At 38.4% G+C, this 26,608-nt stretch overlaps 1 protein-coding gene across 1 annotated transcript in view; it reads left to right on the forward strand.

Annotated features, from left to right (window-relative positions):
* Positions 1–757: 757 nt before the first annotated feature.
* The window catches only part of LOC105385945 (lachesin), a 66,155-nt gene continuing 40,304 nt past the window's right edge, over positions 758–26,608 (forward strand). The window contains exon 1 of the mRNA XM_048633440.1: positions 758–1,106. Coding sequence (XP_048489397.1) covers positions 974–1,106 — 133 coding nt within the window. The 5' untranslated portion in view covers positions 758–973. The remainder of the gene's footprint in view (positions 1,107–26,608) is intronic.

Consider the following 26,608-nt stretch of genomic DNA (forward strand, 5'->3'; position numbering starts at 1 on the left):
TAGTCATACAAGTTATTTTGTTTTATTTGTTGTTTGCTGTGTGTGTTTCCTTGTGTATTTTTGGTGTGTAGTGCTGGTCACCGAATAAATAATTTTTATCTTTATCCTTTTTTTTAACTTTTAAATGTGTCAAAATATTATGAAACTAAGTACCAGTCATTGGTAGATAGAGTTATTGGAACTGGCAGTTAGGGGTACAGGTTAGGGACATATGACTCGAAGAAGAAAATAATACTTAAATTATGACCTCGCATATCTCCGAAAAACTTTGTCGGTACATGTGCCGAACACCCTGTTTTACAAATAATGCGTCTGTAAACTTATAGAATAGGCCCCCGAAACACAGCGACACTCTCGTTTTCTCCGAACCCTGCTTGAATAAATATAGTGGAAAGGGTGACATTTCCTTTCGAGAATACGAGCATGGAAAAATATTATACTTAGATATAAAGTTTTTCAGAGCAAGGCAAGGATACAATATGCGCAAGTAAGCTATTGCGAAAAAAATACTTACTTATAGCCTGCGGTTTTTTAAGGACACGCGGTGAATAAAACTGCGGCACGGTGGAAGATCGCGAGCCTAATTATGGTTACGAAACCACCTGTCCGCTATCGTCCGTACATAGGCCTTCGCATATACTTCCGTGCGTCTTAGCGCGAGACCCTCCCCCTGGGTGCGATTGGTCGCGCGGCGCGGTGCGCGCGCAGGGCCCTCCTCACGCGCCCGGCGACTCCGCCGCCGCCAGTGTCGCAGCGACCGCACGCCCGCGCGCCCCTGTCGGAGCCCACCAGCACCGCCACTCACGACGCGCACCAACAAACTTTCGCAAAAGTTCCACTCAATTCGATGCTTGCGGAAACTGTGACTGAACTCTTTTTTCAGTTGTTTGGATGAAACTTTAGAACTTTTAGCAGCTAATTGATGTGTCTAGGAGGTTGGTTGAGAACAGTATAGTAGTACTTGTGATGTGCGATGGGTAGAGGCGAGGGCAGTAGCGGCGCGCGCGCAGGCTGGGCATGCGCGCTGGTGCTGGGCTGGCTGGCCGCGGCCGGCGCCGACGTCGACACCTCCACCGGCCTCGGAGATAACACCCTCACCAACTCAGGTATGAGCTCGAGGCACTCCCGCCGCGCGCCGGCCGCCACGTGCGCTAGCTAAAAAATGCTGTTTTTGGTAAATCTAATAAGTAATAGGTTTTTCTTGTTTTGAGATCGGTTTCGTGCCAGTTATGCGGTCAAGTATAGACGGTCATAACATATTCTATGGAATAATAAAACTCCACCATATAGGTAAACTCCATCTTGAGTAGTCACATAGCTTCCGTAACTAAAGTAGGTACTCTGTTATCACTTATCAGCATTTATTAAAATCAATAATAAAAAAATAGAAACCAGTCACTTCATAATTCACTACTTACAGTACAAAATAATTATCATCAATTAATACATACAAATATATAGAAATACATAATATTATATTTATAAGATAAGAGGTTATAAAAAATCCTATCTATGCGACTTGCTGAGGGAGTGAGCACGGGTTAGGTTAGACGCTTAAAGACATTGCAAGAAGTAGTTTTCTAATGTTCTGATGAAGATTGTTCCATATAAGCGAACGGTGGTGACTCCAAAGGAATCAGACATGAGACCAGAATGAAGGGATGGTAGTTTTAATAGTTAATCATAGGAGGAACGGAGATGACGAGGGACTCACAGGTCAGGAAGAAAATTAAACTTATGAGGATTCATTTAACGTTAATAATTTAAAAAAATAAAAAACCGACTTCAAAAAACCACTAAAATGTAAGTAATAATTTAAGGTTTACACAAATTATATGTGACAGTACAAATATACCTAAGCAGGAACTGTTCTTTTTTGATAAACCTTAAATTATTACTTACATTTTAGTGGTTTTTTGAAGTCGGTTTTTTATTTTTTTAAATTATTATTTTATTTTATAGTTTTTAGTTTATTTGCAATAATTTTTAATCAAAAGTAAGATGCAAATGATACCAAAAAGTCCTACTAATCAATACGAATCATTCAAGCCTAAACACGAGGTAGTTGCTATATACCGTTGAGGAGTTCCCTTGACTGCCTTCCGTTTCTATCATCAGATCAGCTCAACGTCACCATCATATTTTATTGTTATAAGAACTATATTTACGTTCTTAATTTCATTAGAATCGGTTAATATGTGTCCAAAATGGAAATTCATACCCTGTTTTTACCCCTTTACCCACCCTTAGGGGTGAGATAAAATTCTGAAAAAAAATGGGACCACCTGGAAGCTCAACCCAATACAACAAAAAAAGAATTTTCAAAATCGGTTCATAAACGGCGGAGTTATCGGTGAACATACATAAAAAAAAATATAAAAAAAAAATATATCCCGACGAATTGAGAACCTCCTCCTTTTTTTGAAGTCGGTTAAAAAAAGGTTTTGGATAAGCAACTCTTATAGTATAACAACGTATGTTTTCGGGCTTTGATAAAAACCACAACCACATGGAAACTCGGAAATAATTTGGGAAAATTTACATTAAGTAATTATTATCTTACAATGTTACGGTTAATAAAATTGTTATGTGTGATGATTTATAAACTTAAGATTAATTTTTTTAACCTAAAAATAACCGGAAGGACTTATTTTAGGTGGCTTATATAATCCTATCGAATGAACAACTAAATACTTAATAAAATTTATAATATTTAAAAAGCTGCCTATGTTCAGAAGTAGACGGTTACAGACTACTGATGATGATGATTACGAAATTAATGAATAAAAAGGTTGAAGATTCTTGCTCTATTTATAGAATATCAAATTTCTAAATATTGAAGTAATATAGTACTTTAAAATCTGCGAAATTAATTATTGTATGTTACATTAGCTGTTCCTCCCGGTTAATCTTAAGTTGATCCTTACATCTAACATTAGCACTGTGACAAATTACAGATTATTAAATAAAATTGTTTTTTTAACTAGTTTTGGGTAGGCGTTTTAGTAGATAGAGTCAATGGGTTTTAAAAAAAATGTAAATGGTATAGTATCTAGGTACTTATGTACTTAGTTAGTCCCATTTTTTTTGTTAACCAACCCACCGTTATGTTTTTCTAAAATACAAATCGAATTGTCTTTTTCCATATAACAGACACATCACTAGTTGGTAGCAGTGCAGTAACTTAAAAAAAATGTGAACGACATCATCTCAGTGGTGTGCTTTAGTGGTGCCGTTTACAATTATATGCGTATTGAGTAATCATTATGAAAGTAAGTATTTACAGTTTATTACGAAATCATTGGGATGCAATTTCAGTTTAAGCTAAATTTCCAAGCGCGTTAACAACGTACAACGTTATTACTTATTCTTGTGTATTATAATTTTCATAAATAAATAAATAAATATGTGGGGACATCTCACACATGGCCATCCGACCCCAAGCTAGGTAGAACCTGTGTTATGGGTGTCGGACAGCTGATATATCTACACAAATACATAGATAGATACATATTTAATATATAAAAGTTAAGTATCGCTGTTAAAACTTATCTTGACTATGGAAGTCCATGGGAAAAACCATTAGCTAATATTATGTAACTAATACATGACTTAAGTACTGTCCAAAAATAATCAAGATAATAAATACTTGAGGCTGGGACTATCTGTTCCTCTCATCATAGGGTAGAGCTATAATATCAAAACAGGCTATTAGAAAAAAAGCTCACCTTAAAAAACATACATATGATTTTGTTCACGACTGTAATCTTTCGTTTGCATCATCAGATCAGCTCTAGGTCACCATCATATTGTTTTGTGATAAGAACTATATTTAGCTTCTAATTTTTATTAGAATCGGTTAGTAGGTAGTAGGTCGGTAGTAGGTCGACCATTTTCCACCACGCTGGCCCATTGCGGGTTGGTGGTAAACTACCAGATTTAGCAAATCTAGATATGCAGGTTTCCTCACGATGTTTTACTTCACTGTAAGAGCGACGGTATAGGTACATTGTACTTAAATTCAAAGAACTCATTGGTACATGTCAGCGCCTGGATTCGAACCCGCATCTCTGGCGTGAGAAGCGGGCGCTTACCCGACTGAGCTACCACCGCTCTTTACGTTATCTTCACTACTAACAAATTATAAAAAGCCACCATACCTCAGTTGATGCATGGCAACACATTTTTTTGGTAGGTACTATTTGATACTATAAGCTCACGACTGTAATCTCCAAAGGGATGTAGAAGTGACACGCAAGGGAGCCATTTGCTTTTCGCTGTACATTTGTACTCACGTGATAGGTCGCCAGCCGTATCGCCGTTTTTGACTTAGGCGTTTTCACATCTACCATTTAGGTGGTATGATACCAACCAACTAAGTCATTGACAGTTTCCGAATTTATGCTTTGATGAGGCACAAAAGTGTTAATAGCAACTGTAATAGGTACAGCTCTACATAGCTCGCAACTAAACGCCGACAACTGCGTAATTCCGGTTATTTAGTCGCGTCGCATCATCGAGCCGGCGTCGTCTAGTATCAGAAGTATGCAGCCAGTAGCCAGTACAGATGTCAGTAGTTCGGCCAGTCATAAATTACACGTTTAACTGAATTACGCGGGCTGAAAGCATTCCGGCAGCGAGTGTGCGGCCGTTCCCATAGCTCGCAGCGCGCGACGCTCATACAACTATGCAGGCATGCGACGCACTCGGCAAATGAGCTTTGAATCAATGCTATTTAATATCGGCCATTACCGATTTGTGTTATTTTTCGGCATGACCCATTGTTTATGGAATCTGCGCAACAATTTACAGGATGTTTCTGAGTGTAATAACATGTTTCATTCGGAAATCATTGGGTTTTGTGAGTCTAGAGTCATGTAGGAATATCAGTTTTATAGGCAATAGGCAAAGATAACCAAAATCAGCGGTACCCAAATATTTTCCGCCTTTTTTGCTCTCCGTTTTTTGGCGGAACCCTAGCTTAATTAGCTAACTTATATAATATACGTAATTATTTGCGCTACAAGTGCTCGATTTTAGTGTTTTTGTATTTTAGCAGATCCACTGAGTGCCTCTGACGGAACCCCCGGGGTCCCGCGAAATACTATTGGGAACCGCTGGCATATAATGTTTTGTACAGTAGTTCCGATAGTATCTATATAGCTAAATAATTACGTGTAAGTATACATTTATGTATTAAATGTGTACTGTAACACAGAACACTTATTGATTAAAATAAGAAATTACTTTTCATTACGAAATACATTATACTTATATGATTGAAGATAGTCAAAAAGTTTTAAAAGTACATTTGTTACTTGTGCTATTTGGTATTCGGGTAGGTATATATACGCTAAGGGGTAGGTGGATACAATCAACCAGCGAATCTCTAGCCCTCTACTCTGTAGACACTTTAATTTACTCCAGCTATTTCAGAGCTATTCTGTGCGATTAAAATTTCAATTTACGCAAATTATTTATAGTAAGCTCTTTGCTGTTATTTCGAGTCCGGGTAAAAAGCTTCTTTCTCAACATTAATGTTTGGAATGAATTCTAGTGTAAGCAGGGAAGTGTAAGTTATAGTTATGTGAATCATTTCGAATGAGTTACATTTCATAGTTCAGAACAAGGTGTAAAAATTACGGGCAACATACTTATGTTGTTAAAATTTTCTTCCCTTTTGAGTTTTACTGAAATAACTAAAAACACTGTACTTGTGAAATATTAAGTAATTTTCTCCATTGACAACCCGGAACACAACTTAACATTCTCGAAAATATTCGTCTCTATCAATGTTGAATGTTGAACTACCATTTCAAACAATGCAACCGCTTTTGTAACTGTGAAAGTTAATGCAATTATTCTAAAGTTATAGCAGTCTTTTGTCAAAGTTATCCGACTGAAACTATGGATAACACTGAACAGTCTAACAAATTAATCACTATTCCACCTCTAGCTTAATATGAGTCATGATTTCTGCCGTGAACAATGGAGGTGGAATCGAAGTTGAATCAGGACGTATTTTGAGAGTTCCATTGTCGCGAGCTGTAATGAAAGCGCTGGCTGATAATAATTTACGAACAGCAGAAGTGTCGCTGTTACTGCTAGGGCGGTGTAGGGTCGGAGGAGCATTCCACGGGCGCGGGGGCGGGGGCGCGGGGCGCGGGGGCGGCTGCGGCGCGACTGACAGAGCGCCAACACCAAACTAAAATAATTATCGTCATTGTCCCTGGCCCCGACGAGCGCTTTAATTGTTCATTTACATTTGCAACGATGATACCAGTTCGGAACTATTCTGCCCGGCCGGCGCAGCGGCGGCGTTCATTCTCGCCCGTTCCGCTACGGTGTTATTGTCCGGAGTTAATGGCCTGAAAAACAGAAATGAATTGCAATTTGTATAGTGTTATTGTCGAATGAAATGGAATAGGAAAATCAGCTTGTATTACTCGTACATTATACACGAACATTCAAATAAAATAAAAAATATACAGGATGTTGCAAAAATAGTATACTAATAAAGGATATAACATGCTGCACACGTAGGTTTCGGCTTAGTATACACTTTTTGCAACAACCTGTATATGGTGGCCTAAGATACTGTATATTATATATCTTTATACTAAACTGGTTCTATCGATTGTATCATTACATTAGTTCAAATGTAATGTAAAAGCTTTATATTACAAACCAAACATTGAAACTGCATTCCACATACCAGATTAAGTATGTAATACGTATTGAATATGATTGAAATAGCTGCAGGAACAATTAATTGTTGAATGTTAAATATTTATTGAGGAATGCATGTCCATAAGTCTTTAAACATTACCATTCTATTGTGACTATGACAATAATCACTCTCCTTGAGTACAGGCTTAATCACTGGAAGGGTAACTAAAGCAAGTCGGTTTAGCAATTACTCCACACACGGGCTGTTCGAGCGAGCGACTGGCTCGGCTCGGGGAGGGCACAAAATGAAATTAAGAGAGTGGAGAGGAGAGTCGCGACATTAATTTGTATCAAGAATTTGTAGAGATTTGGCGCGGAGTGCGCCGCAGCCGGCAAACGTTAACACTTATTAAGGGGGTGCATCCAGCGACAGATGTAGGGGAGGATCCGCCATTTGCGTAATGCCGGGAATGGTTACACTCGATTTAATAAAACTCCGACAACATTTCATTCTGAAGAATTTAAGAGTCAATTCGTTTTAAACGCCATCGTAGCATCGCGAGAAAAAACCGTGAGCCGAAACGTGCCCGGAATACATTGCTGAGGATTTCTTATCGCCAGCAATTGAGATGAGTACTTATGGCTTTTCGAGTGGCTCAGCTTCGTTTAATTTGTTGTTTCAGCGTGGAATTTTTATTAACGTCTCCCCTCATTTCCCCATTTTGGGGAAGCGTTGTTTCGCGGCGAGAAAGAACGCCAAAGTTGGGCTGCTGCTTGAAATTTAATTTAAAATACCTCTATTTACCTTGTCATGATTGTGTTTAGTCTTTTACTGCTTTTGTTTTGATTATTAGGAGGTCCTAAACATTTTATAGCAGGCTGTTTAGTTAAAAAAAACATAGGTACTTATAAGTTGTTGTAGGTAGTACAGTTTTTCCCATCACGGTAATCATTCTTATGTGTGTCTTATAAAAGTAAGTAATTTGACTCATAGACAAAAACTAGTAGAATAGCAGTCGCAAAACAACACTGTTATGTATATTAAATAAGGAGAAAAAGAGTTTTTTAGTCAGCATATTCTCAAAACGTCTGGGGTTCGCAGCCAGACCGGGGATGTGAGACGCGCAATTCCTAATCCGTAAACACAAGGGGGACTCGGCAGATGCTTATCTACCGACTAGATGTGCTCTCCGCTTGGTCAATCAACGTAACTGCTCTTTTATGATAAAGATAAGTTTTAGCTTAGCACAGCGACATAGTCGTAAATATACTGCTTATAAGTTGTATTGAAATCCGTTTATGGTAGGTATAAAATTATTTTCTTTTCGACTCTATGAATACGACCTCCATGACACATAGATAGGATTTAGTTGGGAAGTTTACAGATTACGAAATTTAGATGCCAAAACATGTGACCAAAATTTAATAGTACATAAGTACGAGTATCTTAAATTTCGTATATAAATTGTATGAAATACATAAAATTACAGATTGATACAAGACCGTTAATACCACACATCGCACAAACATCACTAACAAGAGAAACAAGATAACTCATAAGCACATTACATCTGAATTTCCCTCGGAGCAACACAACAACTTTAGGAAGTTACAATACTAACTAGTGTTTCGAGTTGTATGGCGACATTTGGCGCGTAAATGTGACTAAATACAATTAGTGATCGATTGTAGTGGCCGCGGCCAGGGACCAGGGACGCACTAAGGGGCCAGGACCGCACTCAGGGGGCGCAGCCAGGGGCGCACTCAGGGCTCCAACTCACCCGAGCCTTTTAATTTACAACTATTAGGGTGAGCTAAACAGGGCGTTACTTTTACTTTGTGTTGTGTATAGTGTGGTGTAACTTTTTACGGTTGTTATTTATTTTTATTGTAAGTTTTATAGATTGGATCTCTAACGCAAATCTGTGATTTAGGGGGTATTTCTATAACATCACGTTAATACAACCATAAAAAAGCTTAGCTTTTAAAAATAAATAAACGATAAAACTGATTTTACACTAATGGTATAGATAGATAGTGTCTTTTACAATATGTAGGTATACATACATAAATATCTAATATGTATCATGTGAATTATTTTAAATATTTGGTGTATTTTAAATTATTTTAAAAAACTTAACAAAAAATACACACGTGGATAAAACTGTAATTAGCACAGATTTTGCATAAAATTTTACCGAAACAACAAGCTGCAGATTCTGTAGAAGCCACCTCCTTGAGAATAATTAACCTCGTCACGACCGTTTCAAACGAGTGGCCGACTGAAATGAAGAAGTATGATATGAATTAATTATGAAGTACATTGAGGTTCCTTATTCAACAATGCGGTACGATACGACGGCTGTTCTCGGTTTGTATGCGGTGGAATATCGAAGTTTACTGTGTCGTTACCGTAATATTGTACCTATATAGAATGTTTCAGGGCATAATATCTTGGTTGTTCATACTATAGTAACGCTGCTGAGTATGCAGGATTGCCGAATTTTTAATCGCGAGCGCTGATGTCGTTTGTCTAGCGCCGACGCTGGTCCCAGAGGGGGCGGGAAGGGGGGGGGGACCGCACCCTATCCAAATTTAAAATTCATATCACACTGCCTCCGTAAATTACTTTTCTCTATTCACTATCGCGAATCTTAAGCGAACATGTTGGGAGGCCCGCACTAACATGGAAACTATAAGGAAACTATTAAAGGTAATATTAGTCCAACTACCAACAAGAAAAATCCATATAAAATATCTTATGGTTACAAAATTATAAATTGTTCTTCGCTAATGGGTTACACATTATACCTATTACGTACCTATTTATTTGTTCCTTACTCAAAACAAACACATACTCAGAAAATTGTGGAGTGTACTGCAAACGAACAATTTCCCTTTGCTTATTTAAGAAACGCTACACAAATATGCTTATAATACCTGTATAATGTATAAAGTCGTATAAAGGTAAATTTAATTAAATATTTGAATGCACCACACCATCGTAACTTTATTTAAGTATTTAAGTAAGTATTTTTAGTTCTTTGAATCTAATATGAGATGACCAGTCTCTTATAGGATGTGTAGTAGTTTTTTATAAGATACACTTCCAATGCATTTGTTTTATCACGGGACTGAGAACCGTCATGTCCACTGTGAATTCAAAACATATTATTATACTTATATGCGCAACCAATTTCTAATCAATTCCCAATCTTGTGTAAAAAACCGTTCTAGCTCGTAAGCCGCACAATGCCGATATAATAGGAAAAAGAAAGGCGTCCGTGGTCCGGCGTAATGTGTATTTGATACAAGCAATCGCGCCGTGATGTATGAGGGTGATCGCAGATCGTCGCGTGGCTTATGTTGATTACTAGCTCAGAGTGATGATTTATTGTAGGATTAGCTGTGGCCATCCACGGCGGAGATTTGCTTCATTTATAATATAATAGCGCTATTAAAAAAACGGATCTCCATGATTAATAGCTATATGTTAATGTGATTTAGGACTTTCATCCCCTCTCTTTATTGCCATTGAAGCTTATTAATTTCAATTTCCATAATAGCAGGGGGCGACGAGTGGGATTTTTGTGTACAGTTCACCATAGTGTCGCAGTTGCAGATTTCAGATTTTATTATCGGCCACAGCCTGTTACTATGGACGAAGACATGACTTAATTATCATAATTTCAGCTTGCGTGCGTTAAATTAATGAGTGTAAATTCACCACTTTTATTCTTATGGTTCTCAAATACTTTAGCATATTAAATAAGGTATAGATTCTTTAAAAAAAGTGAAAATGTTGTAGGTATGTGAATGAAAAAGGAATGTAGTACTGCACAATATTAGTAGGAAGGTAGGTAATACGAGACTGTTTTGGTAACACTGTAAAAGCTACATGTCTTGCCAAGTCCCGTCCACTTCACTCCACCACACCGAGGTATAAAATGCATAACTTTTCTAACTCCAGACAAAGAATAAAGGCGCCATTTAAATTACAATACTTTAATACAAGTTTGTTTCTTTAGAATCGCAATGTTGAGGGAAATTTTTGGAATTTACTTGAAAGCGTTTCTTGCAAAGGAGAAGCTTCCGACGTCTGGGGTTTCTGTGAAATAAATAAATCTGGTGAGTGCGCCGGTTACTTAGCAATGTATTTGTTTGAGCTATTATTATTAAATACACAAATACTATGAAACATGACGACGTCAAATATTTCTTACGAATAGCCGGTATCAAAATCGGAAGTATCAAAATCTTAAAAACTACTTTATGAATGCTTTATAGAGCATAATAATTTACACGGCAAAGCGCGAGGTTTCTTAAAGTATTCGAGTTCAAAGAAGACAAGAAACTTCGAAGCCGAATCTTAGAGCGATTTCTTTTACGACTTCGATTTCAACTTCATACGATGAATTATGCTCAAAGAGAAATTTTCCGAGATAAAATCCAAGCACAGAGCCAATAGAGTTTATCGGTAGGAGTGACTCCTAATTTTGGAATAGCTTAAAAATCACCAATAAAAAATTTTGAAAAAATATTGTACTTTATTGTTATTTTGAATGTAAATAAAATTGTTTACTTATGTAACATTGACCATGACTTTCACACATGTACGCACTGAAACTCTTATACGTACAGGAAAATACATTTAAAAAAATAACTTACATACACTACAAACACCTACTGTTCCTCACAAAATTCCAAGTTATGAAGAGATATTGGGAAGTAGCGTTAATAAAAACAAAGCTTCATCATTAATATACGTCGCTAAAACCAATATGCGGTCTCAGACACTGCACGAGCCCCCCCGCGCCCGCCCGCGCCCCGCGCCCACCCCGCGCGCGCCCTGAATACCTAATTGACTAATATTAGTTGCAGGAACTTGTCGAGGTAACTTGAGACAAAGAAGAACGCACGCTAGGGCTACTTTTAAACTTTTAATTCACCAACTTTGCCCTTGACTTCGATGTAGTGCGGGCTGAAGTTTATAAGTAACGTTGCATTTGTTTTGTTATGGTTGCGTCTCAACGCTGCGCGATGTTCAGTAGAGACATAATTTTATGATCAAATATGAAATTTTAGGTAATATTATTAAGTAGGAAATCTTTAAGTTTAAATCATGTAAAATATCACTATTAAAAATTCCTATGATTGATATGATATAAGGCTGCTTTTCCAACTAAAACAGAAACTAAATTATGTAAAGCTAAACATCGAACCGGCAGCGCTGTCTCCCAGCATCAGACGAGCCCGACTTGTTCAAATTAACGGAGAAAACTTCCCGATCTAAGTCCCTCTACCTGAAAACACAAAGTAAACTTGCCTTCACAACTTATCCATTAACTTAAGTAGAATCTGTAGACAACGGAATAGAACCTCCGCCATCGTTACTACTTCGGACGCTGAGCTGAATTTATGACAAACATATCTAGATAGAGATGTGTTGTTGCCTCGTTACACTAATTTAGGTACGTGTACTATGTTAGAAGAAGCTTACAGACAGGCGAGTAAAAGTTTCACTTTGAACACTGTACTGCAGAAGTTGTTTAATGTACAACTTACTTTCCTACGCTTATTTTATCAATAGGTTCACTTTGGTACTTTCCATTTTCAAGAAGATCATTTATCATTCTAGCATGTAAAGGAAATACATTAGAATGGATTGACATCTCATTCAGTGACAAGTGAACATCGATGCGGGGACGGCGCCCGGGGACCCCGCGGCGACTACTATACCTACTGTCGCGCTTACGAAAAATGGCTAGCTAACGGAGAGGTAGAAATGAGAAGCCAGGGTTCAGCTTGACACAAATTTATTTAAGGTCAACGTGGGTTAGGCCTACACTACACGATCAGTCAGTTTTCAGTTGGTACGGATAGGGACTCCCCTGAGTCGAAGAGTATCGGCGTGGAATCCCGATAATGCGACCGGCGTGGAAGTCCTCTTCTCCAGTGCCCAGGTAGGTAGGCAGGCAGGTCACGTGGCCGTTGCGTGCGCGTGGCGTGTAGCTCGGCTGCGCGGCGTGGTCAGCAACACGAAGGCAGGGGGTTGCCGAACCAGCACGTAGAGGGCGAGCCGTAGAAACGACGAAGGTGTACCGTGGAGTCGGTAAACCGTACCGTGGACCCTGGAATAGATAGAAATCCAACGCATCAGTACACAGTTATCATCTAGGTTCCACATACCGTCATCAAAACCTACAGAAGAGAACCTAATCTAACTTGATTGAGGCGGCAGTGGAAACCAGAACGGAATACCTAACATTAATTAAATAAGAAATAGTAATAATAAGGAAAGGCCGAAAGCGGTACACTAGCTGCAGCATAATTTGCAATAAAACTACGTTAATGCATTTAGGCAAGCTAGCGTAATTAAAATAAAAGAAATATAAAAGCTGATGATGATGGAATGTCTAAAATAGTCTAAATGATAATGCGTAATTGCATGTCCGCCATCTTGGCTGCTATAAGTGCGCAGTTAGTAAGTAGTTACGTTAGCTATTTGCTAACTCGTAAGCGGCGTAAGCAGCGAATAAAATAAAATGGAAGCTAAGTTAGACACATTTAAATTAACAGTTTAAAACACAATAAGTAAACGTTTAAAGCACAAATAGGTTCCTAAAATGAGTTAAGCAAGTCTGATCACACTTACCCGATATTGGGGAAGACACACACACGATACCACTGGTAATGTCTAGGTCATTCGACACTTTAGAGCGGGCTAGGCACCTAGAGGACTGCCGTGAGGTAGGGTCACGCGCAGTCGATGCCGTAGCCCGTGGACGAATGATCGAGAGCCAGTGGTCACCGAGTGGGGCTGCCGCGATAGTGGGGACACGAACAAAAGACCGCTTCGCTGACTAGGGATGGGAACGCGTCGATAATTTGAAGAATTATCGACGCCGAAGATTAAGTTATCGATAAAGTCGATACTTTAAAAAAGGGAATTTACAATTAAATTATTAAGTTAATTACTATGATGTAAGTTATTTATTTGGAAGAAATAAATAACGTTACATTACCCCCCTTTCTGCCCAAGGATTTTGACCTCCTAAAAGTCAAAATCCGCAGCTTAACTAATACTTCTTCATAATTAAAAGAAACTACATACACATTCATACTTCTCTTGCAAAAATCTTTCATACTTTCAATCATAATAGGCCCTATCATAGATTTAGAGAATAATAAGGCCACCTTTCATTCAAAGAGGCAGCAAATATAATAATTTGCTAACTCAAGCAGAATCATTATTCATGAAGAAAATATTCTAAAGTGAGGGTACAATTATAAAAGAAAGTTAACGATTTTAAGTCAATAAATGTAAAAACAAGGAATTTAAGTTAAATGTCAATGGGTTTAAATGAAAGTAAAAATTGATTCTATCCGAAAATCTAAAACTATAGCGAATAGCGTCATTTTTAAAACTACTGTGTGATCAGGTTTACTTAACTCATTGATTCCGTTCTGTTACAAAATCAATTAAAGTAGACAGTTTTTTCTCAAGTACACAGTAAATTAAATAAGCAAAGCATAAAAGATGCAGTTGAAAACAAAATGCAACTATTGTACTGTGTTGAATATGAATAAAATTTAAAGAAACAATCAAATAAATATTTTAAACAGAAAATATTATCGATATCGATAGTTTTAAATTTATCACAGAACTAGATTACAAACACAGTACCACAGTTACGAGGTGTAGCGGGAATAAAATAAATTGACAAAAAGAAGTCTTTACAAGTTGCACGCACACAAAACAAGCCACGTTACCAACCAAGAAATGACTGACCGTTAGAACCACGTGGAGGGCGCCAGTGTCGCGCTTATGAAAAATGGCTAGCTAACGGAGAGGTAGAAATGAGAAGCCAGGGTTCAGCTTGACACAAATTTATTTAAGGTCAACGTGGGTTAGGCCTACACTACACGATCAGTCAGTTTTCAGTTGGTACGGATAGGGACTCCCCTGAGTCGAAGAGTATCGGCGTGGAATCCCGATAATGCGACCGGCGTGGAAGTCCTCTTCTCCAGTGCCCAGGTAGGTAGGCAGGCAGGTCACGTGGCCGTTGCGTGCGCGTGGCGTGTAGCTCGGCTGCGCGGCGTGGTCAGCAACACGAAGGCAGGGGGTTGCCGAACCAGCACGTAGAGGGCGAGCCGTAGAAACGACGAAGGTGTACCGTGGAGTCGGTAAACCGTACCGTGGACCCTGGAATAGATAGAAATCCAACGCATCAGTACACAGTTATCATCTAGGTTCCACATACCGTCATCAAAACCTACAGAAGAGAACCTAATCTAACTTGATTGAGGCGGCAGTGGAAACCAGAACGGAATACCTAACATTAATTAAATAAGAAATAGTAATAATAAGGAAAGGCCGAAAGCGGTACACTATCTGCAGCATAATTTGCAATAAAACTACGTTAATGCATTTAGGCAAGCTAGCGTAATTAAAATAAAAGAAATATAAAAGCTGATGATGATGGAATGTCTAAAATAGTCTAAATGATAATGCGTAATTGCATGTCCGCCATCTTGGCTGCTATAAGTGCGCAGTTAGTAAGTAGTTACGTTAGCTATTTGCTAACTCGTAAGCGGCGTAAGCAGCGAATAAAATAAAATGGAAGCTAAGTTAGACACATTTAAATTAACAGTTTAAAACACAATAAGTAAACGTTTAAAGCACAAATAGGTTCCTAAAATGAGTTAAGCAAGTCTGATCACACTTACCCGATATTGGGGAAGACACACACACGATACCACTGGTAATGTCTAGGTCATTCGACACTTTAGAGCGGGCTAGGCACCTAGAGGACTGCCGTGAGGTAGGGTCACGCGCAGTCGATGCCGTAGCCCGTGGACGAATGATCGAGAGCCAGTGGTCACCGAGTGGGGCTGCCGCGATAGTGGGGACACGAACAAAAGACCGCTTCGCTGACTAGGGATGGGAACGCGTCGATAATTTGAAGAATTATCGACGCCGAAGATTAAGTTATCGATAAAGTCGATACTTTAAAAAAGGGAATTTACAATTAAATTATTAAGTTAATTACTATGATGTAAGTTATTTATTTGGAAGAAATAAATAACGTTACACTACTAGTCTGTAGTCTGTCTGAGCGGGACACACTTTAAAGTGGATGAGGTCGAGAAACGACTCCGTAATCCTTGTACGAATCTTCATTAACTTGCTAAAGTTTCTAAAACTCCAACTCACCCTCAGGGCAAAATGAAAAATTATTTCTAAAATTTTTACTCCAGTTAAAATCTGCACAACATTGTTGTCGACGACCGCTTTATTATTTATGACAAGGAACACGAAACTCATCTCGAGTTATAAACTTCTTGGAATTTCTCCTGAAGTAATACAGAGCTATTATTATGATGTCCCCACAAAAAATATTCGGTGGTGTAGCGCGGGGCTCGGGCCACAGATATTGTTGACGAGCGCGCGGGGCGGGCGGGGCGAGTGTCCGCCGCCGCCGCCCGCCCCGCCGACCGACGCTCAAACGTCTGAAAATTGCGTCCGCTGGGACAGCTTGCCTGACACCAACTTCACAGCCAGATACTACTTTAGAACCTCAACGAACTGCTTTCCGGCTTACCTATAATGTATTTTTATTCTTTAAAAATAAAACTGATTTGTTACATTCGCTCGTTTTATTTAAAATACCTATTAAAAGGTTTGGAATAAATATAAAATAAGTAAGGTATAACGCTGAATATTAAAACGATATTAAAACTACATGTTCAAATATCCCCTGCATGGGTTACAATGTCGTAACGCGACGCGAAGATTTCAATCTTTATCCGGCGAAGGATTCCCTACGAATCATTTGAATGGGCCGTGTGTGGTTACACTAAGTACCATTTAGGGTACCACATCAATGTTAAGAGCAGCTCTATCGACACTTGAACTTCAGATTTGGTAGATTTGTAGCTAAACTCAACGATCGATGGTAAACGCCGATAGCCGGTAAAGATATGCGTCCACGTTTTATTTTGGAATAAAGGGAGAGAAAACAGATCGTTTCATAATTTATGAAGAGCAACGGCAAACTCGCTTTGAGGCACACTTATAAACTTGGTGAAGTTTCACTTGAAGAATTACAAAGGTTATTATTACGAAGTCTTCACTAAAAAAAGCGACTGTAGGACGGACGAGGGTTGTTTTGCCAACTTCTTGAGGGGCTATATCGGATGCCTTTTCTCGTTCCTGCTACAGAATTTTAAATGAGATTTACTAAATAAAAGATGTGTGCTAACTGAACTTATACTATGTTTTGAAGGTATTAACAAAGACACTAGACATGTATGTATCTGTTAATAATTTAATAATTTTGTGATGGTAATTATATGCACCTAATTATTAAGTTAATTATAAAATGACGAGTTTGAACTTCGTTCTTTTTTTATATAATATATTTTTTGCACATTTTTACTATTTTTACAGGGAAAGGGACTGGTAGAAAATTCTTTTAGCATTAACTCCACCTTTTGTAGATTTACATTGTTCTATTTGTGCAATAAAGTATTAAACAAATAATTATGTACACAATAAAAGCACAATACTTTCGTTAGCAATATAGACATCCTACTTATTCCAAACGAAACAAATATCTTAGATCTAAGCTGTTCGCAATACTGTCGCAAAAAAATACCTAACACACAGATAAGCCTAGCATAAATGGCTTGCGACAATAAAAAAGTTTTTGTGATGTTTTTCTTCCAAACCACTTAACAAGGTTGGCGCACGTAGTCATGTTTGTGCCTCGCTTGCATTATGACGCCGTGTTAGTGTGTTACTGCTATAAGATTTAGAGGGGACAAGTGTGGAGACAGTGCGGCGCCGCCACGACCGCGCTGCCGGCCTGGGCGACCGCTCCACTACTGATAATTCTGCGTCATCGTCCACCCATTGTCCAGCATTTCTGTACACTCATGAGCAATGAAAAAGTTCCAGTGACAAAAGCACCAAATTACTCCTTAACGGAAAAGGCTAGCTTCATGACGTCGTCTCTGCAGTATTGAAATACATTTAACAGCGCGTCAGAATATTAACAACTAAAAACGTAAATATTTTACGCTCAAATTTTAAATTTATTGGTTTTAAAAAAAATGTTGGAGTCGTTTAGTGTTGGCGTTTTGTGAGTGGAACTTTTTCATTGCTCGCGAGTGTATATAACAGCATTATAAGAAGGCAAAGGTTGTTGCTAACTTTTTAATTCATAGCGCTAAATGGCACTCCACAAATTAATTTGAACAATGGGCGGGTAAAGTTGAACGTCAAAGTTTGAGTAAGACGGCTGCTGCAGTGGCTGCGGTCCCTCGTTACAAACATGCTCAGTAATAATTATAACAGAACATTTCCTTTAATATCTTTGTTATTTATGAGTGTCAGTTTCATTTGTATTAAATTTGCGGTTTGACTTTGAGTTTGGTCGAAAGTTTTGTTCAATAATATACTTAATTTAGTGTTGAATTTCTGATTAATTTTGTTTCAGAATAACGAACTTTCTAACGTTGATACCTAGGTAATAACGGAATTTACCTTTTTCTCTTTATATTGGTGGCTCTATTGTATTTCTCTCTTTACACTCGCGGCATTTTTTTAAGTGGAACTTTTTCATTGCTTGTATGAATTATATATTTAATTACGAAATGACACAATCTAAACCTGTACTACCTGGGAGTTAATCTATAGACATATTTTTTTAATAAAGAATGTTTGAAGTAATTTTAAGCTAAGGATGAGATAGAGCGGCGGCACGCAGCGGGCGCCGTGTAATATACGCTAACGGGCGCGGACAAGACAAATGTGTTTTCGCTGGCTAGCTATTAGGTTGCTCTGCGCCCCGATAGCCTATATTGCTCCAAAGCCTTGATTGAAAACAATAGCGTCACGTTGCTCACTTTTTAGAAACATTTTGATCAAGAATGTCTGAAGAAAATAGTACTGCATACTTCAAAGTCAAAGTCAAATGCTTATTCATCGTATAAATATAAAACTTATTGATGAACTTATAAGTCGATATGAAGACAACATAGTTTTCTAATACTAATGGATGTAGTTAATTAACGTAGTTATATACTTACATATAGTTACCAGGTATAGCTTCGTGGTAGCAAGGACCGTCTCAACTGCAAGGCGTATAGACCCGCTGATAGGTCACCGAGGCCGGCCCGTGGGCGCGGGGGCTGTAACAAAGCCGCGCTCAGCGCACGTTGCAGCTAGTTAGTAGCGCAAACTAGTTCGTTCGCCGGCGTTCGCGCAAATTGAATTTGTCTCGAATGTGCTGTGTGGAGTCCGACAAGAGCCGAGACGCTCGCTCCGACCGACTGTTTGTCGCTCCGATGAACTGCTTCCGATTTGCCAGAATCAATCAGTATGTTTGTTAGTTATCGTTCTAAACTCCACGGTAGCTTTGTTATACGATTTTAAGAACTTTTAGGTAAACTTTGGTTTTGCCGACTTGATTGTGATTAAAGTAATTTTCTGAGAACTATTGAATGGGTCTTCGGTATCCTTTAGAATTTACAATGAAAGTGCTCGTTTTCTTAATATGGTAGATGCTGAAAAATTTAATCAAACTTAACCTTTCTTCAGACAACGCAATCCATTCCTCACTACGGGAACCAGTGCTAAAACGCTTTATTTAAATTGGTGACAAATCCCCCATGTAAAATTCGCGCATTCCATGCTCTCGCGGTAGAAAAAGAGTAGCAATTTAATAGCCGGAACATTAACAGCATTAGCACGGATGTTGAGCACGCGTTGGGCGGGCGGGCGCGGGCGGCGCGGGGCGGGCGGGGAGTGAAAGTGACAATGTAACGCGGTGACTTGCGTTTTATCGAGTGACGGCCGCTCTCAGCGATCACACGCGCGATGTGGCGCCAGCCGAGCACTGCGAGTAGTCAGTCCTACCTTTGCAAAGACTAGGCTTTCTTTTCAATTTACTGTACTGTGTTTAACACTCTATAGGTATACCTAATAATTGATAATTTAAAATTTACTAAGAAATGTGTGAGATATGTAAATTTTATTTGAAAACTTTTTTAGTTTTCCGCTTAAATGTAGAAACATATTATAAAAATATAAGAAAGTGGTTTTTACCTACGCATTGGCATAATTACTCACATGGTATCACTGTTATATACCAACAATATATCGTATTATCGTATATTCCATAATTAAATGTTAATAATATGTACATATCGATTAGCCATAAAATGCCAGCCGTATCTAAAAGAAATATTCAATTGTATCGTAAAAACAAATGAATACTTGTCTATTCATAAAATCACAAATTCCAACACGAAAAGCAAATAATCAAGTACCGTTACAAAATGAATTTATACAATTCATAGCAGTAGCCATAGCCATGTCTCCACTCCATCCATATGAAATATTCATAAATTATTCAAATGATTTCCTACAGAAATGACTCTTAATTAACTGAGTTGGTTTGCTGACAAAAGTTAACTGTTTCTATGTAGGAAAAAAGCTGTTGCAGTTATTTGTTTTTAGTTGTAGCGCAAATAGTTTTCACTGCGTCGGCACCTCGCCGCCGCCGCCGCCGCCGCCGCCGCCGCCGCCGCCGCCGCTACGCCGAGATACAAGCGCAATAATCGAGTAGCACGGGGTTGTTTAGTTTCACTCAGCTGCACGCCAGTTAGCGGAACTATTAGCTTTATCGTTTACTCTATTGTATTTCTACTCAAAATGATTTCAACCAGTTGAAAACACTTAACAATATGGCGTTAAAGTAAAGACAATATCAAATATTTGAAATGTGTAATTTCTTTTTATCGTGTAAGCTCTGAAAGTAATTAAAAATGGCCTGAAAAGAGGCATGAAAATAATAATAAATAGTTTTCTGCTTACATCTCTTTATTTTCCCTGTAAGTTGTAAAGTGTAGATGTCAACTAGCTTCAGCGTGGTGCGACGGTTATTGACAGAAACAGCTACAAATCTAATTTAGTCTACCTCGTGCACCGTTCGTTGTACGAGATATAAATATTATTCGTCCGCCATCTTTTCTCAGTTGTACTTCGCTCATAGTATGTGTACACTGTCGTTTAGGATATTTTTTACTAGTACAAGTACTATTATAAATATGAGAAGAACATAAAAGCTTGTAATCATTGATGCATCATAATTACAATGTCAAAAGTACAAAATATACAATGCATACAAAAATCGTGAGAAGGAGGTTAATTTGTACTGGCATAATATTTTACTTGGTTTTATTTATAAATCTAGTTAATTAGTGTCAACAGTCACCAGATAGAGTATTCCAATAAAGGCTTGCTACGTGCTACAGCGGTGCTACGGCGTAGCTCGTAGCCCGTAGCTCGTAGCAGCTGCGCTACGCAATTACATGCGATGACTACAAATAGGCGGCGTGACTGTCCGGGATCGCTCTTGTTATTGCTTATTGTGCTTTTTGATTGCGAAAATATGACGGAGACTATAGGAAGGTATAGTTATTGTATAGCTTTATGCAGCGTATTATATATGAAGTTTTGAAATTATTTAAGCATTTCGATAAGAAAAGAAAGAAAACTACCTATATTAAATAAAATTAAAACACTATAACATAGCAACATACACAAAATATAAACAGTATTCATAAAACCATGCCCAAGCTACTAGCAGTTTCAATCCCATTCAATAAACAACCCAATGGTGAAATCTAAACATAAGCTTAGAGTCCGCTAAGAGGCCCATTTTCCCTCAACGTGACTGAATCGAAAAGATTTGTCCCACTAAATCCTTAGCGGTCTTTTCTCACGCCATATCCGCGCGGCTGTAGCCGGGTCCCTCCAAACGACTGTCCCTTTGCCATAATGCTGTACACTCAGCCCGAGTTCATGCCGACGAAATTTCAACCCTAACACAAATATACAAACCACAAATTTCATAAATGGTTCATGAAACCAAATGTTTTAGTATGACTTCAAGATTTATTGCGAACAAAGTTATCATGTGATAAAAAAAATTGATACGGTTTTTGTGTACAAAGAATCTGGATACAGTGTGCGAAGTGTTTTCCATCGGATTCGTAAATTGAATGAGCACTCGGCCCGCGATTACCTCGGCTGGTGTATCGCCGTTTCCGTGTTGTTAACATTGCTTGTTTATGATTTCGCTCCCAACAATGCATTCTGAACAATTATCACGCTCAATTTAACGTAAACGACCCAATTAATTGTTAAACTGTACAGTTACTGCATGCAAATTTGTACGTCATAAAACTTATCTGTCTGCTAATTTCGAATTAAACAAAAATGTTAAATCGTTACGCACGTAAAGGTGAAAATGAAAAAAGATGACTCTACAAAAATTTGTGACCAGAATTTCAGAACAATACCTTACTACAACAACAAGTCTAGACAAAGGGTCGGTGATAGATTGTGAGTGTAGAATCTGAGCGGAGCAATGAAAACAAATTGTCCATCAGTATGTGTGGCGGACGAGCCCCGCGCCCCGCACCCCCGGCGCAGCAGGTGCGGAGATGTTCCATAATTTAATTTGGGACTTAGGGATCTGCTCTATTGAATTGTACAATCTTTTCATCGTACTCGAACTCGGATTCGCCTCTGAACGGGCGATTACATCGGGCAACAGACAAACATTAATATCGACGATCATTCATTCGACGGCGAACGTTGTGAATCACAATCAACACGCTTTGTTTTACTTTTAAAGCCCGTTATGATTCAAAGGTTTGTAAAATATGGCGTTAAGCTAGAAGGTATCAATAATAACTTAAAAATTATATTTTTAAAATCATAAATATTAAGTGCAAATTTTGTCAATGTAAAACATTTTGGAATTGTGTGTTGAATTTGTTTTTTTTGTCCTTACATTATTAAAGCCACTTTATGTTATTATTCCATTCTTGGTTCGAACAGCAGTCTCAGTAGCTGAACGACATCGTTTATTTCCCACAACTGCAACAACACCGGCATTATTATGCATTCCAAATAGTCACGGGAATTGCCAAATAACCGTGTGCAGCCACTTCGCACAAAAACAAAGTCACACATGGGTGAACCGTGCTCGCGCTTTGCAAAAAATACACCGACACTATTGCTTTTGTTCCTGCATTTCTTTAATCATGCTGAAATTATTTCAATCCTGATATCATTAAGAATGGGCCTGGGCGACTTATTCGCATTTAAAAAAAAAACAAAAGTTTCTTCTTTAGTCATCGAAAGTGAACACTTATGTAACATTTTACGTTATGTCAGAGGTAAAATAAGTGCTTACTGTAGACACTAGAGGTCAATATGATTAGAGTGGCGACACGACAGCGTCCGGCGCGGTCGACTGGCGGTGCACTAATGAAAAAGAAACGGCGGGCGCAGCGTACGTGAGCGCACCGCACGCGGGGGTCACTCTACTCACTCTACCTCTTCCACAAACGAAGCTTCTGAACGCTGCTGCGCTACCCACGACTCTACCTCGCTGGTATATAAACGTATGATGGTTTTCGTGGGTTCGTTTTTTGTCAAGCTAGAGTAGCTTTTCCTGGGCAGCTAATCTTCGAGGAGCTGCTGGCAGCCGCCGCCGGAATACCAAGCAGAGTCGTTGCGGAGCCGGAAGATATCGCCACCGTATGATGTCCTTCATTGTTAGTTAGTTAGCTAGAAAATATCTGTACAAGTGTTTATATTTATTAGATAAATACATAGCCGAAGCATGTGATGGTAGGAAAAGTTTCTGTTTGAGAAGCGATAAATAAATTAATTTATAATTAAGTTTTACTAATACAATGATTAGTTATTACATATTTTGTACAAGAAACAAAAACTTACGAAAATGCAAGCATACTAATAAACAATCTAATAATATAATATACCCATACCGTAAACCTTCTCGCCTATCTAACCAATACGACTAGTTTGCACTAATAATTGAGCAATGATACATGTAGAATGAGTCCACCATGCGTGTTATATACGGACTAACATTGCATAACTATTATGATATTGGCCGTCTACAGTGCATTGATTGAGCCGTGGCTGTAATAACACAGGCTTGCGTCGTCTCGTGATTCACTGCGATGTGGCTTCCAAGAGATAATCATGTTATGTATACCATACGTTATGAAATTGACTCTATGAGGAATTGTCGGTATCCAAATTTGAAATTTTTGTGCTAATAATTACAATTGGAAACGCAAATTTGCATTACGTGCTTTGTTTTGTTAATCAGAAATCCCTTCAACTATACTGTGATTATAATAATGGACAACATTTCAAAAAACTAAAGCTGCTATAAATTGAAAACCATTTCGAGATTTAGCTCTAAAGGCCACAAAAAAAATGTTTTTGTATTTTTTGGATGTATTATTTTCGAGAAAATCATAAAATAGTAAAAAAGTGCTGATGACGTCATGCATCAGGTGCGATGCATTTTGATGATCAAAGCCTACAGATTTAAAAACAAAGTAACTGTCACTTTCATTTTTGATTGACGTTGACGTTTTATCGTGACGTTGTTGTTTATTTGGGTCATTTTCATTAATTCTGTTCTGACAATTTCTGACTATTTTTTTTATTTATTATTAAGAGATGACCTCTATATAATATGTCCCAGAGCATGCCACTGCCTACACAGCTGAAAAAATGCTTCTGCTTATTTTTTTATATGATAAGTACCTACTTTCCATCATCAGAAATATCAAGGTCATTTGAAAATGACCCATTTGTTGGTTGGCATGTAAACAAAGTTTAAATGTCACTTGTCAGTGTCATTTATGTTTTTTTTCGAGACTCAGACAATAGACAAAAATAAAAATTGAGCCTAATATGTGACGTCACTTCCGGTTTTAAAATAATTAACTTTAAAGTTAAAATTAACATGCAAAAATTTATGTATATACAAAATAAAAAAATACGGGTCCACTAATTTTCTATAAACTTTCCTAATAACTAATAAAAATATAGGGTAAAGAAAATGAAATGTTGTCCATTGCAAAGTAATGTATTTTGTTGAATCGAATTAAAGTGATTGAAATTAAAACGATAATAATGTCATAACAACTGTGTAAAATACAGTATTTGATAACGCAAATCAGTTAATTAACAACTACTATAGTTATGTCGTTGTTACCCATTCCCATTATAATGACATTAGGAGCAGAGCTCTGTATGAAGCAGCAAGTAAGTTTAGTATGCAAATGCAAATGCAAGAGATACAGTTTCATGTTTGTTGTCACAGTTTGAAATGCATCCATGTGACGTATCTATTGAGCCACGATCGATGCCACATTCGGAATAATTTAGATATTATAATCAAGTCATTATCCTACCGTTGCATATTCACATACATCATTGTTTGATATTAGTACACAAATTGACATTATTATTGCAATTAATTTGTTAATTTACTAATAATTCACCATCTTTCCTTAAATAAATTCAGCAGGTATCTTAATAAACATTCAGTCTAGCAGATCCAAAAATATGAGTGTGATATCCTGGGAGTGTAGTGCGTTAATCCCAGCGGACAGTCGGTGGGCAAGGTTAACCGCTTCTTTATCTTGCCGGTGGATCGCGCTCCCCGCGCGGTAATCCGTCCACGTCCCGGCACGGCGGCGACGAAGATAGAGCACGATCTTCACAAATAATGTCACATGCGATTCGTTTCAGACGACGTGACTCGCATCAGGCCGCGCCCGCCACCGTGCATAATGGGATAAATATGCTGCGGTTATGTGCCCGCACATGGCCCCGGAATTAAGTGAAGCTATTTACTGCACGTGGCGAAACTTCCTTACCCGCTTGATTAACTAGATTGTGTTTACATTTGCGGCGCCGGCTCCCGCCGCGTCTGCAGAATTAACGACACACTGAAAGAACACGTTTTACTGCTTGTAAAACTGTGAGCCTCAAATCTCACCGTATTTTCTCGCTATCTTAAACCGTTTATGCATTCTGTTCTTGAAAGGTGAGTTAGGTATTCTGGTGTTCTTTCGCACAAGTGAGTAAAATAAAAGTCAGATATTCCAGGGACGTCTCAAGTAAAATATGTAATTTAAGATAAAGCGGCATCCCATTCCAGATAAGAAACAGCACGACCCACGTCGAGAGCCATCCAACTCGTTACGAGCCGCCCGAAGCGAGGTGTGATACAAAATCATCAATCTTGCCCGAGATTGTACTATTAAATGCCTCCTCGCTCTCTTCTCTCCGACTCGAGACCAGAAACAAATGTAAAAAGTTGTGTGATAAGTTCAATTTGAATTTGTAAAGCCCCTTTCAACGTTTCTCGCCTGTTTATCTCGGCAAAGAAGGAGCGAAAATACAAAAGTAAGAGATAGGAAATGAAGAGGCGGAAAAAAGTGTCGGGTGCGGAACAAACGCGGAAAAGTTGGCGTTATCCGGCGACAAGTTAAATCGCAATTTATTAGGGCATGCAGGGCGCGGCTTAGCGAGCGTCCGCGCGCGCGAGCGCCACCGAACAATTATTCTGCTATTAATCACGAGAACGGATACCGATTTGTCGACATTCGTTAGAACGGATTACTTTTATTGCTATGAGAATAAAATGACACTTCTTTACAAATACGTTTTGTTTCGACGAAATCCTCTAATCTATATACAATAATGTTTTGTTTGTTTCAGGTAATGGACATTCAATATTTAGCACAATGAGTTAGAGGCCTTGGTTTTGAATGTAAGGTAATAACGGCGGTGAATCTGTGCGATTGTGTTGATAATAACGCAGCTAATGGAACGTCAACACCGCGCGCGCGCCGCCGCCACCGCCGCCGCCGCCGCCGCCCCGCCACAAGCCGGCCGCACGCTTTGTTCGTCACCTTGCCACAATTAATGCCTGCCACTAATTAATTAACTGCTTGCTTTACTCATGTCTACATTTCACGCCCACGTTTTTATTAAATGTGTATTACTGCTGTTTTTGTT

Source organism: Plutella xylostella, chromosome 5, assembly GCF_932276165.1.
Source record: "Plutella xylostella chromosome 5, ilPluXylo3.1, whole genome shotgun sequence".
Classification (NCBI taxonomy): domain Eukaryota; kingdom Metazoa; phylum Arthropoda; class Insecta; order Lepidoptera; family Plutellidae; genus Plutella; species Plutella xylostella.